At 36.9% G+C, this 20462-nt stretch overlaps 1 protein-coding gene across 1 annotated transcript; it reads right to left on the reverse strand.

The window, feature by feature from the left end:
- Nucleotides 1-1197: 1197 nt before the first annotated feature.
- NAMPT (nicotinamide phosphoribosyltransferase) lies at nucleotides 1198-20090 on the reverse strand (the record flags this gene model as incomplete). The annotated part of the gene is made up of 10 exons (XM_009585326.1): nucleotides 1198-3294; nucleotides 5043-5177; nucleotides 5332-5472; nucleotides 10813-10932; nucleotides 12154-12379; nucleotides 14466-14602; nucleotides 14974-15132; nucleotides 15608-15736; nucleotides 18530-18633; nucleotides 19934-20090. Coding segments are annotated over 10 exons (1422 nt in total), but the record flags the coding sequence as incomplete, so codon positions are not given.
- Nucleotides 20091-20462: the final 372 nt, after the last annotated feature.

The raw sequence follows: 20462 nt of genomic DNA on the forward strand, positions 1-20462 counted from the left end.
TTTTAAACAAGCATTTTTAGTAGCTTTAGAGGTAAAATTTAAATAATGAATCTTTATTTGAGAAAGGATTATGTGAAATATAAATAGAGGATAATCCCTTATATCAAATTCAATTACAAGTGCTTTATTTTTAAGCACAAACATGCAAGATGCTGAAGCACAGATGTGCTCACACCCTGAAAAACACCCTCTTCTCTTCTCTAGAACTGAGCTGACTGTAAATTCAATCACTAACCACAAACAGCGTGCAAGCCAACTGAGCAGCTCTCCTACAGAGGACTGTACTGACAGCACAGCTATGCTCCAGTCTGTGTTTGGCAACAAAGAGCACAGGAATGAAATCTGATGCCCAACATCACAATTTTAAGACACAGTCAAATGGCTATTATTTTCACTGCCAGAACTAAACTTTATTTCCATGTGTGTTACATACTGGTATTTGATGCCAAGTACATTAAAATTACTTTAACAGAGGATTTAAGTGAGGGATATTTATTCTTCACTAAAGAGGTTAAGAAGGAATGTAAAAACCTGTAAGAAAAAACTGTTTAAGCTTTGTTTTGATTTTAGCAAACCAAACAGTTAAGTACTCTTCTGTTCTCTCCTCAGATCTTTCAAAGTACCAAAAAAGCATCTTTTCATAATCATGCAGCTCAAGAAAAAAATAGTCTTATAAAATCCATTTCTTATGCTAAATATGGTTACAAATAAGAGTATTAACACAAAACTCCCAATTCCTATTTTTAAATACAAATACTGTATTATATTATGAAACGGGGATAATTAAAATATATCAATGACTACAAATCTAGTAATTTAAAGCAAACTTAAACATGCTGTTTGCTTTCATGTGGAAGAATTAGGATATTGTATGTTTCAAGCACTGCAGTAATTTCTGTCAACTCCTTGATGGCCAGATGTCAAGCAGGTCTGAATAGCACCAGGTGTTTTTCTTTTTCTCTCCCCCCCCGCCCCCCCCCAAAGATATTAACATTTAATTAAATGAGTGACGTGACAACTTTCTGAAAGTGACATGCACAAGTAGACAATTTGCTTCAAGTCTCCAACTAATAAGCTAAAAGTTTTAGACAATACTGAACAATTACTAATGTATTTCATGGTACACAAGAAAACAGTGCTTCCACAGTATATCCTCAGTTCTCAAGTACAAAAATATCAGTTATGGGTAGCCAACGATTATCAAAATTTTTATTGGTACAGAATGAAAGCAGCATTTACTTTATTGTTTTTTAAACCATACATCATAAAATTCCCTAGTACACATGTGGAGGAGTGAAATAGGCTCTGTACTATTTACCTGCTACTGATCCTAGGTCCAGATTTAAAATTTTTCCTGGCCAAATACAAACAATAGCATTAATAGCAAAGGAAAGGCAGTTCCTCAGTGTGAAAGGTCAGCATTTAGAGTCTTACTAAAGCACTATTTTTGAAACAATACATCACTTAAATGTATAATTACATACACTACAAGTGGAAAACAAGTTTTTATTAACAAGAACTATTGAGACTGGGCATAAATGTCTTAACCACAAACCCTGGAAATATTATGGGTGCTTTGATGTGGCCCTTTTTGGCGAGAGAATAAGAACAATGAAGTATGGCTTTTCAATCTTCCTTTAAAAGCATGTTTTATAAAATTTTGTAGGCTTAAGTTATTTTAGAGGATCCCTAACAGTTTTCTGTAACATCACTTACTAATTAGAAGCATTAATTACATCAGTATATTAAGCCATTGGCTGATAGTTGATCACCAGCATAACACAGGAACCATTTGCTTTTGCTGTTGTTTTTTGTTTTTAAGGGAGGTACTTTTCTAGTGAGAGCCATCCTACAGTACTACCAAACATTTCAGAGGTTACTACATAGCTTCTCAAATAAAATCCTCAACAGTTTTGTTTTCCAGCAGATATTCACATCAAGCATATGCAGAGAGCAAATACAATCAAGTGCAGACAGTTCAAAAGTATCTCTCAAAGACATTGTTTTACAGTCACCCTCTGCAAAATAAAAGCCCCTCCTCACCCCAATGAGACAGGGCGAGAAGGGGAAACAGGTCTGCCATTCATGTAGGAGTTTGGCTAGCATAAAGTTTTATTAAAGTTGTTAACAAAAATAGTTAAACATTTTTACAATTTAACATCCAGTCTGACAAAAGGCAAATCAATGAAAAAAATACAAAAAAGTAAAAAAGTGCACTACCCAGTCCAGTATTTTGCTTTAAAGTCATGTCACTTACAGTATATGAAAAATAAACCCAGAACTGTAATTACTTTAAAATACACCGCTTCCATATTTCAGTATTTTACACATATATTCTATAGTGGAAGAGGAGATCTCTTAAAAACTTTACTCTTAAAATATTGAGGTGCATATGCCAAGTGGGATAGACTTGGCAAGTTAAGTTGCAGTAGAGAATCCTTTCAAATTTGGCATTTCATTTACATACCTTACAGTGCCAGCAAGGTCTGTAGTACCTAAACCTTCTAGTAAGAACAGTAATTTTCTTTAATGCAGATTTACTAATACAGACAACTACAAGAACCGGTGAGGTCAGCAATTCTATGGGATCTTAAGGAGATACAAGTCCTGATTTAGTTGTCAAATGGTACAATGTCACAACAAACTTTAAGGCCATGTTTTATTTGCTGATTAATGGACAAAAGGCAATGGATTTCCCCCCCCACCAAATATTTTCTTGAAAGTCTGTGCTCATAAAAATCATGAAAAGTTGGAAAGACTTAATTATTGAAACTTTAAATATACTTTACACAATCTTGTTTGTACAAAAATACAAGTTAAATATAAACATAAAGCAATCATGATAATTTTATGTAAATCCATTTTGTGATATTCTGTTATATATAAAAAAGTTTCTCAGCTCTGTCTCATTTGTGAAAAGATCAATACCAGATTGAATCACTACTGGCAAAGGGCCCTAAAAAGCACACTTTAGCATTAAATATGTTTTACAATGTAAGTACCATTTCCTGATTTCATCTTTCCTAAAGACTGGCAAAAGATAGGGCAGTATGTCCATAAACCAACAAATAATTCGGCTACAATGTCATAAAACACAAACACACAAATCTGTACAATAAACCCAGTAGCTATGCAGTACGTACTTGTTACACACACACATATGCAGACATGGAATGAAACTTAGTGAGACACCACTTCTAGTTCACTGTTCTTCAGCCTGGCATTTTGTCTTACTTCATCAAATGAGTATGACTTCGTTACCTTTCCATTCTTAAATACTGTATGAAGGAGATCCTGCAAGAAACACCACTATTTTAGCAAGAGTGATTTAGCAAATGAACAAACAACATAAGTTACACAAACTCAAAAGCAAGCACCCAAATCAAGCCTGGTAAGACTAGAGCTTTAGACTGTCAAGATACTAAATCTTTACAGCTTCTTCTGACACCTTTTGCTAATGGTTAGACAGAAGAAAGGATTTAGGCCACCCTGTGCACAGACAGAAGCTTTGTGCCAAGCAGACCCTAAAGTGAGTTGTCCACATCTGGCCAAAGCCAAAACCACAAATGCCAAATACACCCTGCTAGAGCAGCTGGTAAGAAAGGAGACTCTCAACCCATTAAATACAATTCAATTACAGAGGTTTAAATGAAGTCTTTATTTCCTCTAGAGCAACTATGGGGGGGCGGGGGGGAATTCTTTGCAGTTCCCTTTGCACATATATTTTGTGAAACAGTGTATCAAGAAGTGCTTGCAAACAGCACACTGAAAGTGCAATAAGCACAATAAGCAAAGCTTTGTACAGAAAAGTTAGCACAAAAGCAATGTTCAGCATTGATTACCTATTGCAAGGAGCTGTAGCTTTAGGGAAATGGGCCCACAAAAGTGTACATTTCCCTGATATTTCCCAGGGAGCCCCAGAACCTGTACCACATAAATAACCTCCTCTAATATCCCAGGACAGAAAATTTCTTAATTAATTATTTCACCTGTCAAAAATGAAGGAACCATATATTGCCTTATTTCAGAGCCAAAGTCTTGTGATTTGTTTTGAAGAGATTTCTCACCATTAGGTCCCTCCCTTTCTACATATATATATTTAGATATATACTTATATATATGAATGTTCATCACAAACATGCATATGTGTATATATAACTTTGGAAGTCTTTTTTCTTAGATCTTTGCATCCAGAGCACATTATCTACAGTGCATATAACTCAGTTTTTCTGTCTTGAAATTTCTCAGAGATCTCAGTTTTATGCTTACTGTTGCATAAAACAGCATGCCTAGTAGCACACAAATGTGCTTCCGTATACCAGAAAACTCAAGAAACTTCCAGCTTCTAAAGGCTGAAGTGCAATTTGATAACTTATTTTCAATCCTCTTAATTCAGGAAGAGACTCAAATGCAGTTAAACATTTTATGCTTGCACACTGAAAACATAAGAGATATCAAACTGAAGCCTGAGATTGGCATAAAGTTTGTGCTTATTTTACTGAAATAGCACTTCATTTTGCAATTGTAAAGAATTAACAGGAAACTGAATTCCTGGTTTAAATTTACATCTTTGAAAACTGGGCAACTACTCCACGTACAGAGCGTTAACACCTGAAGGAACTATTTAAAAATCTCAATGGGGAAGTAGAAACAAATTTTAGTTACGTCTGTCCCTCTCCCACCTCCAACTCAGGTCACTACTCAAATTGTGCAATATAGGCCGTACAAAACTACTTGGCTAGCATATATTCTGCAACATTGAGACATTAGTTTTGGGAAAAAGCAGCAACGTTCTCTTGTTTCTGAAGACAAACAAAAGCGAAAAATCTCTAATTGTAAAGCCTGAACATTTTCTACTGGCATTCTAACATTCTGCTGTTACTGAACTTGGCACTGGGGACACTTCTGAGTCAGTTCAGACAAAAGATCGCACTTGAACAAAAAGACAATAAAAAAATAAATTCTGAAATTGAGTTATAGCCTGCTTTTTCTCAGTCTATTTTTGCATGAAGAATGATGTAATACATTTTGAAAATTCATACCTGTCCATACTCTTCAAGATCTCCCTTGCCTTCTTCAAGCGTCACATAATCTCCAGCAGGTGTCCTATGCAACGACAGTCTGCCTTTCTTTGACCTTTTGTTCGGATCGGCAACCGGATCCTTGAAGACATTTACCTAAAATGAAGAGTATTTTTTTAAAAGGAAAGGGCTTTGTGGGGCTTGTGTACCTAATGCAGATGGTGGTAATGTGACAGGAAATGTCAAACAGGTTTTCAACTGGGGAGGCCTCTATTGAAAACATACTGGCAGAAGTTGTACAAAGACATACCCCGAGACCGTTGGTCACCACGTAACTACATTTGAAGGAACAGTTTAAGAGATCTCTGGTTAGTTTCTGCAGCAAAGCTCCACCAGATCCAAAGGCAATATTCTCAATACTCCATTTGTTCTTCTTCATTCCCTCCACAATCTAATAAGAAAAAGAAAATTATGATGGACCATACTTTTAGGCCATGCCATTTTTCCATAAAAATATTATACTACTTAAACAAGATGCTTTTACAGACAATTAAACCAACTAACATTCAGTTTCCAGGAGATATACGTAACAATTCTGTCAATACTTGGCACGCTGTTTACATTTTTATTTGTGATTCCAGCATGGCATAATTATAGAAAGTTTTTGCTATAAAACTATTATCATGCTGGCATATATATTTTCCAAACGAGGGTAGCACAGTAATGCAATGCCCAGACAATCAGAGCTCTAAAGAAACTAAGACTTCATGGGAGTATTTCAGAGCCTTCCGATTTCTCAGAATTACGGGAAGACCTCAAAGGATATCATGTATCCTGAAACAAAGCAGTCATCTTGCTCATCAACTCCAGAAAGTTGTTACCCACTTTGACCGATGACTTCAACAGAGCAATTCTCCTGAAAAATCATACTGACTAGAATTAGATTAGCAATTTCGAAGATGCGAAATGGACATACATAAAGGTCCTCAAAAAGTTTGCTTTGCCACCTTCTCAGGCAGATACAGATCAATGTGAACTGCACTGCTATCAACAGTCAAGTTAAAACTTACTATATCATTCCCCCCCACCCTCATTGTATCCAGACAAACATGACATCCTCTAGCCTGGAGTAATGGGTGCTAGTTTAGTCACGCTCATACATGGCCAAGATTTGTGACAGCCTGAAATGATGGTTATAGCCCCAATAAGAGAGTGTTTGAACGCCTATCTCCTAACCATTTTACTAACAAAAGTGGATGAGAAAACTTCAGAGTGGGTGAAATAGCAAAATCCCATCCATCCAGAAAAAAGGAAGGTGAGAAGCAGAATGGAAGGAATCTATGGGGAACAGTACAGTTTCAAAAATCAACACCGTCAGAAATCTGGTAATCTTCTGTGCAGTCTTAGCCTCCTGCATCAAAAGGAAATGCCAGAGTAACACTGAACAGGACTGTTTGAGGAGCTACTGATATCAAGCCACTTTTTTAAGGGACAGCTAAGGCAAAATTAAAGTTTCGTAAGAAAAAAAAAAGAAAAAGAAAAAGAGACAATTCCAGTTTCAGACAGTGGCAAATGGCTAACTAATGTAAACAAAAGAGTATACTAGTATTTTGTTTATCCATTCAGTCACATGCAGACTGTCTCTTCACAGATACTCTCAAAGTCTGAATGCCTGACAGAGGCCAGCCAACAGGAGAGGCAGACTGCAGAGCCATAACCTTCTGAGGGTATGCTCTGAACACCTTCCCACTACATTTTTGGCAGAGATTTCCCCCGTAGAGATCTCATCAGTGAGTTTCCATAATTCTAATGGCACCAGCTTATTCAGTCTCATCCAAGAAGCCAAGTGAAACGAATCTCAGGCACTACCACCATGACTTTCACTTAAGGGAACCCTTTGGAAGCTTTGTATCCTGAAAAAATACCCCCTCAATACGTGACAATCCTGTGGATTTTAGCAGTAGCCATCATATCCTTCCAGACAGTGACTGTGCACAAAAGAATCCATATTTTCAGGTGATTAGATTCTCCTGGAAGCAGTTAAAAGGGATACCCAGGGAGGATAAAGGATTGAAATGAATGAAATTCTCCCTTAAGCATCTCAGAAGTAACTGAAGACGACAAAGGAAGGGTAAGAAAAGGGATTTTGTATACCCTCTCCTTAAGCATAAGATCCAATAGTACTGTAAGAAACCAGACTTGACTGGGCCTGGATACGGACTCTGCTTATTTACACTGTCCTTTGCAAAGGCAAGTGTAGGTAAATTCTACCTGGACTCCGATCAAATTCTGTCCAGACGCTGACCAAGCCTGAAGCCATGTGAACTGCTGGCCAAGCCCGAGCCAATGTATTCTACTCCTTTCCTTATCCAGTTTTATAGATCAGGTGTGACATTGAACTTGCTTGAACATTCCTGCAAGATGTAGCACAAACTGCCTGGTATGAACAACATCCTACCAAGGCACATGATGCTTAGACTTCATGTTCATTGATACTTGTAGGTCAACAGATGCTAGTACAAATATAGCGTAGCTGGGCCACGGCCGCTTAACCTTCTTGCCTGAGTGAGAAGAAATGTGAACCCCCTTTCAACTAGTGTTCCTGCTCTCATTTACAGATGGTTTGTTCATCTTGTGCCACAGGCACAACTCCTCACTTACTTTGCGTGAAGAACTGGCTTCCACCTCTCCACTCTCTCCCACAGGATTTCCTTACTCAGGCTGATCTTTGGCAGGTGAGGAGTAGAAGGGAAGGGAAATCGAGACTAAGTTGAAGGACAGCTCTGGCTCTACCAATGACCCACAGCAGAGGCCCAGATAACAGCTTCCTTAAGTATGGGGAAGAAATGGCAAACAGCAGCAGTAACAGGGAAGAAGAAAAGGGGGAGATCTGAAACAACTGAAGCCTCCCCCAGAGGAAAACAATCCAGAAGAATTTCTTGTCTCACGCTTTCAAACCTATACAGGGAGAACAGTTCAGGTGTCCAGGTTTTGACCAGCTTCCTCTGACCATTATGAGCATGATTAATATATCAACTGTGACTCCAGATTAGAGGACTTTCTTTGTATAAAAATTTAAAGACATCTGGAAATTGAATGTTCAAAGAAAATCCTTTGAAAGTGTAGTATATTGTGGAGTTAGCAGATTGGAATGATTTTAAAAAGTGAAAATACTAGAAGAAAGTCAGAAAAGGTTCCTTACCTGTTCTACCAGCATCCCCTATTAAAACAAAGAATTTTAAAATCCAGTTTATACTCTGAGTTGTTTTCTATATCGTTGTTTCAGCTAGTTTGGATAGTTAAATGAGACTGATCGGTCATTACTCATTCTAGATATTCCTATTGTACCCATTACCTTTCATCTGATCCGTAACAATAAATCATGCCTGGAATCTAAGACTGATACGGAGTAATTAGAATAATCACTTGCATAGGCTATAAGAGGGGGAAAAAAAGATAGCCATAACAATACATACATATTTGTTCATGTAAACTCCTTTTTGAAAAGGATGAATTATACTTCACATGAATTATACTTCACGGTTGGGTTGGTTTTGGGGTGGTGTTTGTTTTTTGTTGTTGTTTGTTTGTTTTTTTTCTAAATGGCAAGCTATTACCCAGTTTTCCAAAAGTCAGCATGGTAACCTTGGTTTTGCTGACCTAAGAGGCTAAAGAGATCCATGAAATTTAAACATGACTAAAATTAGGCTGCAAGATCATAGTCTTTTTGCTCCAACATAACTTGCTGCTGTCAAATGAGAAGAAGTGTCTCTTTCCTTCCTGCCTGCTTCTCCCAGCTCAAAACAACAGTTTATTTTCTCTCCTGTATTGTGCTGGTGAGTACTGGCCCCTTTTTTGGGCCAAATTAATTCACCAAACCACAAAACTGATCACTTTTGGCTGAGTTAGTTTGCTGCTACATACATGGCTAAATTAGTTTAATGACCAGCGGTTCAATGACCAAAGCTAATAGGAGGTGCGCAGCAAGATTACAGAGTCAGGAAGAGATGCAAAGGCGGCCACTAGGCAGCAGTGAGTTATGTCTGCTCTGTACGTCTTGTGGAACTGGATCTTCAACTCTCTTCTACTACATATTACAGGTAGACTTTTCCTCATAATCAGTTACAGTTTGATGAGGAAAATGCATAAACAGGCAGATCATCTGAACAAAGAATTGCTCCTTCTGCCTCTTATCCTCTCCCATTAGCTGCTAGAATTATTCTCCTGCTCTATTTAGAACTTGGAAAGCAGTGCATTTTCTCCTCTAATGTAAAGATTTTAAATACTAGTTTTAATATTTTGATTACAATCGATGCTATATGAGCATCCTTGAATTTTGTCCAGATAACTCACAGAAAGCAACCTTTATGTTCCTTACAAGAAAGAATTAATAGTCCAATTTCTTTCCTGTCATGACTCATGAAAATCTCAACCACAACATACTTTGCCTAACAAAGGCATCAGTCCTGTTAAAAGGTTGTCGAGAACAAGCAGAAGTTTATTTTTAAAAAAAAAAAAAAGTCTCTTCCCCTAGTATCTAATGATAAGACTTTCTTCCCAGTTCTTAACCTCTTACGCTTGTGTTCTGTTAAACACATTAGCACAGTTGTATATTCTCAAAAAGCCACATGGGACAAAAAATAAAGTAAAATAAATAGCTTTAAAGGCTACTGGAGGAGGAACAAAACTGCAGTGTGTGACTGCACTACAGTTGGCATATCAGGTAACAATGTCAATATTAACTGCTCTCTAAGGATATGAGTGACAAATTTGAGTTCTGTCGTTGAGGTTCACAGTATGTGCCCATGTTAGACATGCAGATAGTTTCAGACTAACTAAAAAACAAGCCTGATGTCTCTCTTACTCTTAATTTTGAGGAGCAGCAAAAGTCAACTTTGTTAAGAAGAATCTAAGGATGTGTCAATCTAGAAAGCTAAGACAAGCATCAATAAAATCAAGCAAATTTAATCTTAAATTTATCCAACTTATTTCTGGTTTTGAACTAATACAGCTGAAGATGAATGATTCAAGACAAACCTGATAAGTCAAGTCCTGCTCCTTTTACATGCCTCTCGTCATCGGTAGTTACAGCAGTCTGTACCTTTGTAACCACATTATATTACCTAGTATCTCCATCTAGTCAATAGTGGTGAATTTATAACTAGTTTCAAGCATGCAGCATCTACTAAATAACCAATTTTTGTCTTGATGAAATTGCACTTTTGACTCAGACTACAGTCTAATCTGTTATACATACTTTCTGGGCTTTCAACAATCCTTATTCCACTAGTTGCCAAATCAATGAACTCACCTCCCTTACCCTTGTTTTTAAAAAGTCTCCTTCAAAACTACACCTTCAATATTTGAGTGCAAGCACATTTCAGATGGTACATAACTAATGAGCCAAACCAGTTAATTACTACTATTGCTATAGCACAGCAATCATGCAGCGTGCTTAGATATCAGTGAAAGGACCAAACACTGCCAGATTTTGATCTGAATTAGACTTGACAAGCAGGATGAAAACAAACAAAAGGAGAGACAGTGGGAGGAGAAGGGTTACAACAGGGGGAGTAGGAAATGCCTTTTAGTTTTTTTTATGCATCTTAATAATTCCCTGTGGAGTTTTAATGAATTTGTTTTACGCATTAGGATATCGCTGACGGTGTCTGGAATGAAGGGCAGGGTGGGGTCAGCAGTCTCTGCTGCAACATCTGACTAGTCATAACAGAGTCCAGATTAAATATCAACATTTCCAGTGTCACCCTGACACGTGAACAGGATGTCCTACCTCTTGCAATGTGTTGATATCCACACCATCCCCTTGAATAACTCTGAGATACGGTGGCAGCAACTTGTAGCCTTTTGAGTTCTCTGTAATGGGAAACTTCTTCCCTAAGATCTCTAAGACCTATTGAAAAGAGAAGGGAGACAGTTCAAAATATAAACAAAAACCTACCATTCCAATAAAGAAACACAATTTCCACATTTGAGTCACGTGCTCTCTCTCTCAAAAAAAGAAAAATCCATAAGTATACCCACATATCCTGCTCTAAACCTATCCACATAGACACACAAACAAAAAGTATGCCAGCCATTGTGGTGGAAGCCATTAGATTAAAGCAGTCACAGACCATATGGCCTTTATGAACCTGTACCCGAGAGCTGATCAGAACCATACTTCCCTCCTTTCTCTCTTTGGTTGCTGCGAGTTTTTGCTATTAAATGTGCCAGCTGAAGATTATGCTCTTCTTTTGACTTCCCTTAAGATGGTAGACGAGGCTTTCAGTTTTCTGCAATTTTGTTAGCCACCAATAATTAAAATGAAACACTTCAATTAGGAGTGTTTTCTAATAATTTCTTATCAGCTCTAATAAAGATTATTCAAAGTTCCTATTTTTGATATGCCACTTGTCGCAAGGGGGCGGGGGGGGAGGAGCGTCAAAGCTGTATCGATCTAATTTGATAGAGTACCAACATAGCTAAAATCTCCCCTACTTTCTTATTAAAACTGTGCTGACAGCTACTCAAATTCAGAGTTATCAACAGCTTTTATTATAGAACTGCAACAATCACTATGCTCTCTAAAGAGCTACGAGGCAAGAAGCATTTTTCAACTTGGAGGTCGTGTGCCACTGAGTTAAATGCACGTCTTACAAAAGGGAGAAGAGTGCTAAACTTGTATTTGTAGCATAAAACAGTGAATTACATTAATACAGGATGCCAAGATACCTCAACTTGGTGTTAAGAAGTCTACTGGCCTGGCATTTATTAATACTCCAGTTGTTTCCCATTTTATTTTTTATTAAGTGACTAAAGTTTCTCTTTATAGAATCATTCCAGCATCATTAGATCAGCAAAACTGGTAACTGTTGCAAAAGCTTCAAGAATGGTATGTAAGAATGGGTTTGATGAAAAAGATTAAACTATTCAGACTGCAGAAAAGTTTCCATATCTATATTGAGATGAGAGAAATGTTTACATTTTCATGGGTCCAAATTATCCAGCATCAACTATATACTATGCATACCAAGTTAGAGCATTATGTTTCCTATGTTTGTTAGCCAGTCATTACAAAACAAAAAATTGCCTTTCCCAATCTTGTATACAAATGACTTCAAGAAAGGATTACCTTTAAAACAGTGTCAAGGGGATTCCCAGAATCTGGTCTAATAATAAGTGGTGCCTCTGGACTTCGGGCTTCAATTATATGCCTTAAGTCATCACCCCATATTTTTTCACAAGCATTGTAAATGTCGTAGCTGTCACTAACCACAGATACAGGCACTGAAGAAAACCGTGTCACTATGTGTTCAAAAGCATCTTTTTCATGATCTTTCCCCCAAGCTGTTATGGTACTGTAAAGTCAATTGAAAAATCCATATTAGAGCAGCACTCGTATGTTACATCACACATTCTGTATTTCCTACCAGCAACAGTTCAAGATAACGATAGGCAATATGATTACAAGACAGCATAAACTATGTGCTTATCAGCTCTGTGTTTCATGGATAGTAAATATACTATATACTAAATAAACAGCACCCTGGATTTACCTTTGGCAACTCACACAAACACTTGACACACGAAACTTCTTTCGCATGTAAATGTGATTTATTTTTTTTTTAAACATTTGTGAGAGCTTCTTTTTTAAATCTGAAATTCAGACAGGGAACTAGAGATGCAAGAACAGAACACCTGCTCTGGCAACTTCAAGACTACAAAATGGGAAGTAGAGAACCAGCAGCATATGTTAGAAAAATCTTAGAAGAAAACACAATTTATTTTCTTTTTTAATAGTGATTTAAAACCATTATGCTCACTCATACAAACATTCTTCTAGAGGAACCTCAGGGCATTACCCTTGGTACAAGGGTACAGGCAAGCATATAAAACGGAGTTGCTAAGAGAGGTAATAAGTTATTGAATGCCAGTTGATCTGTAGTAGCTGTTCTGTATGTGGCTGTCACAGACCAGCTGACATAACTGACTTTAGTAACTTGTGTGTGAACACCTAAAAATGCTCTCATGCAAAGCATACGTGTGCAGTAAGAGCTAGTGGGCATTGAATTTTCACCATTAAATGCTGGCATTAACTACTCTGTGGACAAGACCCACATCACAGTAGTGAAGAGAGAAAACAAAATTTGTTTCAGAGAGGTTGGGGCAGTCTGAGGAACAACTCCGGTGGCGTGCCAGAGGCAAACACCACACTCACACCACCACCTCACATTGGAGGTTGTGGAACAGTAGAACAATTCTGGAAAAATTCGCGTCTCTTGCATGAGACCCTTTTTGTGTATTAACTCGGAAAGGGTGACTGCAGTCTGCGTTTGGCAATGCAAATGTTAACTAGGGCAGTTTAGGCTGTCTGCTCTCATATCACCGCTTCAACACGCTGTGCAAAAGGTGCTTGTTCTCTGACTCCCATGTGTTTGCTTTCATTACAAAGAATTTTATAGTTGCTTGGGCCATTATTTTTGGATTTAACTGTAGTATTAAGCTAAGTTAAGAGAAGATTAAGAGAAGACATTTCAGACGAAATTTATCACTTCTACTGATCAAGCAGGAGTTCTAGAACAGCACTACAGCAATGATCCAGAAAGTTATATGAAGCAGTGTTCCTTTAAAGATGATCACTATCCTATGAGGGCTATTCATGTAAGCCTTTCCATTATCTGTTTTGCAATCCTAAGTGAAAATATTCACTATTTAAAAGCACTAGATTTTGTACTCGGCAAGAAAAACACAACAGCTGTTCCTTCCTTTATATTCTGCTCATTTCAGTATGTAGACATGCAAGTGAAATCCAAGGATTTGCATTCACTCCTGACCTTGTACAGCATTTGCATATAAAAAATGAGAGCTCTTCATCCCAAATGTCTGTTTGAGATCAGTTCCTTACTCTCAAAAACTCGTTCACAATTCTTAGTGAGAGATCAAGGATTTACCATTGGCTGAACTAATTATGCTAATGGGAAGCTCTAGAGCAACTGCCTCTTCTGGAGGGAGAACATGATCTGGGAGAGTCCAGAATTGAAACTTACACAGGTTTTCATTTTATGATTTTATGTTTAAAACTAAATTTAAAGTTCATAATGTGAATCCTCAATATCTACTTTAACCTGTAGCCTTCAAGTCCATTCTAAAAAGAATCATCCTAATTTACTTAGATGCTGATAAGAAGGTTATAAACATTTAAAACACAGTGATAGTTAAGAACAACCATGCCACTGTTGTGCCCCTAGAACATACAGAGTCATCAGTATTGAACTTCAGCCTCAACACCTGGATCAGCCATGGCTAATACTGTATGATGTAAGTTTAAAAGATAAAAGATAAAAGATAAAAGAAGCTTAATATTTCTGGATACAAAGATGGATAAGAAAAAATTACATTTTGTTAAGCTATTTTTAAAAAGGCTTTAATAGCCCAATATCTTACCTGTGTTCAGCAGCTGGAACAGAATATCCTGGAACTGGATCTTTTGTACCGTAGTACTTTTTAATTAATGCAATTCCTGCTACAGTGTCTGTTCCTTTGAAGTTTACCAAATGAGCTGAAGCTCCTATTCCTGCAGTCTGAAAAAGATGCAACTTTCAGTTGCCACGCCAAATATAGAAGCTTAAATCCAGTCACCACCAAGCACTAGTTTGTAACAGCAAAACTCTGACTCAGTTCCCGTTTCACCAATACCATCTTCATGCATTTACACAGGAAAGACAGCTTCCATATAGAAAAAAGCTCTCCCAGTCTAGCGCTCACAGACTAGTTCAGACACATACTTACCCGCCACCCCAGATCTGCCCCCTCCACAGTAAGTCCAAACACAGTGCTCTATGCATTCACAATTTTACTGCTGAACGGGACACAATCGTTAACAGATACATGCTACAATCCTTTATAGTTAAGAACGATTAGACTTTTCAAATTATTAGACAAGTAGTATTACCTCTTGTGAAGAAACTCCTCTGTAGCCGAAGTCATGCAGTTTATACTCCAGTCCTTCTAAGCTGCCAGAAGTCTCTAGCAAATATTTGGCCAAAATCTTTTTCTGCTCTCTAGAGTTTGTAGCCACTGTGATCGGATACCATGACTGCACAAGAATAGTCTAAAACAAACCCCATCACATTATTAAGTGTATGTTTGCTTAGGATTTAAAAATCTCCACTTGGCATTTAATCAGGCACAAAAAGGTCTATTTATTTTCATCGCCCATTCAGAAAGAACTGATGCCTCCAACAGTTTGCTTTAGGGCTAAAGTAATTAGCCTTTATAATACCTTTATAAGGTAGGCCAGGTATTGACCATCTCAGGAGTTATCACTCCCAAGCTACACAATTCCCCCCATCCTCCTTCCCTTGTGGATAAAAGTACTGTTCTGAATTTCTTGTAAAATTATTACAACCTCTTGCCAGGTAGGGGGAAAAGGTCTGTGTAAGAGCACTAAAAAAAGAATCGAAGCTTACTTAAAGCAGAAGATGAAAGCTGCCAGAGATTCCCCTTAAACCAATAAGGGATTCAGACTTTAATTTAAGTGCATTAATATTTACTTAGAAAAAACATGGTAACTTTCCAAAACTGACCTCAATCCAATTTGTGAGCCAGTAGCACTCTGGATCTGTGTTTTCTACTGTGAAAAGAACATTTCCTCTGGGAATTACAGAGCCCTCAGGAACAGCCTTTATTTCGATAGGAAGATGGCCATCATATTTCTGTGTAAGAAACAACAATATTGTTAGACAACAGGAAAGATTAGGACCTACCTCTCTTTTATTTAACTGCAATGGATAAAAGTGAGGCTATGAGTTTATTGATAAAGCTTTCTTCTTCTTCATTTCTTTCAACCCTAACAATAATTTGGTTTATTTGCACACCACCAGCCCAAATAAATAAAAAAAATCCACATTTCTCAAAAGAGGGGGAAAATCCTGTAACCTAAAAAATAATCTCTTTATCAAACCAAATAATGGTTATCAGTTGTATTCCTTGCGCAAATTCAGTCAGGAAGGTTTAAATATTCTATAAAAATACGTAAGTTCCACCCACAGAACAAGAAATATTTGCTACTTAGTTTTTTTCAGTGTTTTCACATGAAGCAAGCTAAAAAAAGTTCAGCTATTACCTAGGCCTTCAAAAAAATCTCTAGTTTTGCTTAGTATAGATGCGTGCTTTGCTGATTTATTACAGCAGGATCCATTTAATATCTATTTTAAAGAATATTTTATCATCTCAATTATTCACTAAACATGAAATCTAATCTTGAAGTGTAATTCTTTTGTCAAATTCAGTCTTTCATCCCTGAAGGACTAAACATTGTGTGAAATATGCCTTTTGAAAAAAAGTAAGTTGCAAACAGCAACTCTAAAAGAGTAATTACAACTTTCTGAAAGAGCTCTGCAAGCTAAACTGAAAATACTTAAAATGTTTTCTATATTAATATTTTTTGTCAGAAAGCTTCTCATGAGATGTTCTTTAGGGGCAACAAAAATTGCATCAATTCAGAGAAATTACACAGATTCATAAGCAGCATCAAAACATATTCTCCAGTGCCCCAAACACATCAGAACTCTCTTCTACACTACAGTTTAAAAGTTTATTCAAAAGTGTAATATGATGAAGCAAATTGTGTTTATATACTACGCAGGGTTTAGTCGTCAGACTTGGAGATGTCTGTTCTGGACTAACAAAGGACAATGAAGCCTTCAAAAAGGCTCAAAATAATTTATTAACGATTCAATGAAGACAAAAGTATAGCTAAGTGAAAAAACAAAACAGATTTCAAAGTTGCTATAGGTGTTGATTTTGCCCACGGGAAAAAGGATTATGGTCATGCCACAGCACTATATTATAGCCCTTCTCAAAATTTTTAAGTAGAATCAACTTGTACCCTTCAGGGTTTACTCATCTCTATTACTCATCATCAATTCCTGACAACTTCCAGTCTTTACACCACCCCCTTGTTCTCCAGGCAGTCCATTCCTCTCTTCCACCCCTTCACCCTATCAGTATTTACTCATTCATTTACTCTCAGTACAAATTCATGCATGTACATTTCAAATTCATTTTGGCACTTCACTCATACAGCCATTGCTCCCTTCACTTTACCTAACACTACACATTAGGTAAAAGAGCCAGAAAGCAAACAGTGGTAGGTATGTGAATATACATAGGAATTCAGTGAGCATAAGCAGGGTTTCTGTGTGCATATAAGGGCGTACAAAGACCCAAAGGGTACATACAATTCCAGTTTGAGAGCCATCAGCATCTGAGATCAAGAAGTGGAAATCATATTTGTTTATATATATGCACAATTTTAACAAGAAAATCTGACAAAGGAATAAACAATGTATACAGCGGCTATGCAGGAAGGCTTCTTTTGACTAAACCAAAAATTGAACGGAATTAGTTAAACCACGTTAAAACTTATTGTGGACAGACATGCAGCATCAAAAGTGTATTAATTCAGTTTAGCCAAAGAGGGATCAAGATTACTTTAAATCAGATGAGAGCAGCTCACAATGTATAATGTAGCTTAAACACAAATACGGATTGAATTCACATCTGCAGTTATTTGAAATGGATGCAAATCCTCTACAAACCTCTCCGTAACTCCCTGTTAGAAAACAGTGGGTTTATTTACCTTGCTGCCATTTGCAACATTTAGTTGAAATTCACTTTTCTCTTGCCCACCTTATGGTCCACCCTGGTTGCAGGATGATATCCAGATATATTCACAGGCAGATGCCACCATAAAATACATACAGTCAGGGTATCCAGGGAAAAATAAATGCAAAGAACTAAAAATTGTGTTTTCAAATGCCAAAAATATCCATTCACTAGAACCCACAATGAAACTTAGCATTTAATTAATCTGCAGAGATTAGAACAGCTCTGATGAATGCTATTAGTCTGAATCTGCTGCTTTTACAGAGAAGAGATGTTTGCAATTACTTGAAGACTGACACCTTTTTAAACAAAAGGGAAAAAAAAAATTTGGATTTGTGTGTCAGAAGTGCTCAAGTATTTCGTAATAAAGTTCAACTTAAGTATCTCTGAAAAATTTAGAAAACAATTGAACAAAACATTTATTTTCTGGAACTATTTACACATGCAAGAAGTTGTAATGCTTTCTGCATTAGAATAAAAATGGTTATGATTAGTTACAGAAAGCAATGTAAATGATGCAAGCAACCACTAAGCACTATAGTACGTATGGAGACTTGCCAACAAGCCCCCACTTATACTAGCTGGCTGACGGCAGCTATAAATCCTTGTTACCTGCAAAGCCATATTTGGCATCTGAAAGGATGAAAATTACTTTTCTCTAAGGAATTACAATTATATGATTATTCTTTGACAGCTGCTACTCCCTGTACACTAAACATAAAAAGCTAAATTTATCCAGTCTTTACTATCATGGTTAAAAGGAGAGACTGCTGTATTTATTCTACAGTTGATTCATAAATCCTTCATGATGATCTCATACTATTTTCATAAATTTTTACCTCCAGAATATAGTTCCATCCCTTTTCGTTGAAGACATCATCTTGAAAATGCTCCCTATACACTTCTTTGGCTTCCTTGATTTTCTCTTTGGTCACCACTTTACCTGGGGTTTCAGAAACAGATGAAAGCTTAGAAACTTATGATATTCATCAATTTATAAAATAAATAACAAAAAGGTTCAGACACAGAAAAGTCACTTTGCCTCCAACAAAGACATGGAGAACACGTCAAATGCAGTATACTAGCTATGTTAAAACCAAATTTTACTTTCATTTATTATATAGATTAGGATGCTCAGGATAAAACAGGATAAAATCCACTTTTGGTTTGCAAGTGACTCAGGAACAATTTGAGATGATTACTCTTTTATGATGGTCAAAAACCTGTCAAGAGTTTCAGTAGCAGTGCTTTTCCCAGAGGAATGTGATGATTGTGCAAGCTGCCACATGCAACAGGAAATAACCAGATTAGCACAAGGGTTAAGCTATGCTGCTCCAGGGAGAATCCCTGCGGAGAGGCCTTACAACCAGTCTTTGATTGACCACCTTGCCATAGGAACTGACAGACTAACCACATTATTTGAATAAGCATTGCTACTGCTGTAGGACCAATCAGCTACTGGAAACGTTAGACAACAATCCTCAGATTGCTAAAGAGAAAAGAAACAAGATTATCAAGTGTTTTGATTACAGTGGAATGCCAAACTTTGGCAGAATTGGCAGAGATATTTATGGATTCTGGATCAAGACAAAGATATGTAAGCCATATGACTAAAGTTCTCCTTCTAAAGCTTGGCAGAAGGCAACTTGCATTCAGGTCAGAACAGGTGATATTTGCACGTAATGCAAAAAAAACAAACAAAAAAAGGGCACCAAAGAATTTTCAGATGTTACTCTTAAATTTGTCAATATTGAAACACTTTCACATGTAGCTGCCATATTCAATGACCTAAGCTGAATGGCAATCAAAATTTAAGGTAAATTAAAACCATTATTAGTTTACACAGTAAATAAACCAGTAAATACAGACTAAAGTTTATGTTCAAAATGTGAAATGTATTTTCCCTCAAATCTTCTATCTTCTTGTGATTCTATGCAAAGTCTTGCTCTATTTCCATTCATTTCAATTTAGCCCACTGAAGTTGGGATATGAACACCTCTTCATTTTTAATAAGCCATTGGCATAAATAAACATAGTAGAGAAGTGTCTGAATTAAGAAGTCAATACCATTTTATGAGGGTGGACATCTCATTTTCAGAATCACATAAATAACATCTTATGCATGTCACTACCTACACTGTACCAAGATAACCTGGAATTGTTTCAACTATAAAACTTCAGGCTTGAGAAAAATTAAGATATTTATTTACAGGTAAAGTTTTACCAGAATTTGAGACAGTTACCTTTTAAGTATTTATTCAGAATGTACTGCAAACCATAAAAAACAGTTTCTTCATATTTCACTTTCCTTAATTTGGAATTTTCAGTCTTCTTTTCACGACATTCAAAGTAGGAATATACTTTGCTTGTATTAGGTGGATATTGCTTGTAGTGTGTAACCTACATTAAGAAAAACTTCAGTAAGAACTCAAAACATCACTACAAAGCACAAGAGAAATCATATTTGTACGTTAAAATTTAGAGTAACTCCCAACTCTTCTGGACTATTATTATTTATCCATTCACATTCTACACAGTAAGTATTTAGGGGATTTCCCCTTTTTTAGCCACCTTCAATTTTCAGTTCAAAAGACTGTCTTCCCTATCTTATTCTTTGCTTCTGTATCAAGCCTTTCCCCCTAGAGTAATCTTCATGGTCAGCTCTCCCACTCCCCTGATGACTTTGCTTTGATTAACTGGGAAAGAACTGGCTAGGATTTTAGGAGCAGCACTGAGCACCAACATGCCAGGTCAGTTTTCACTCTCCCACAC

The sequence above is a fragment of the Fulmarus glacialis genome, unplaced genomic scaffold (assembly GCF_000690835.1).
Source record: "Fulmarus glacialis isolate BGI_N327 unplaced genomic scaffold, ASM69083v1 scaffold45809, whole genome shotgun sequence".
Lineage (NCBI taxonomy): Eukaryota > Metazoa > Chordata > Aves > Procellariiformes > Procellariidae > Fulmarus > Fulmarus glacialis.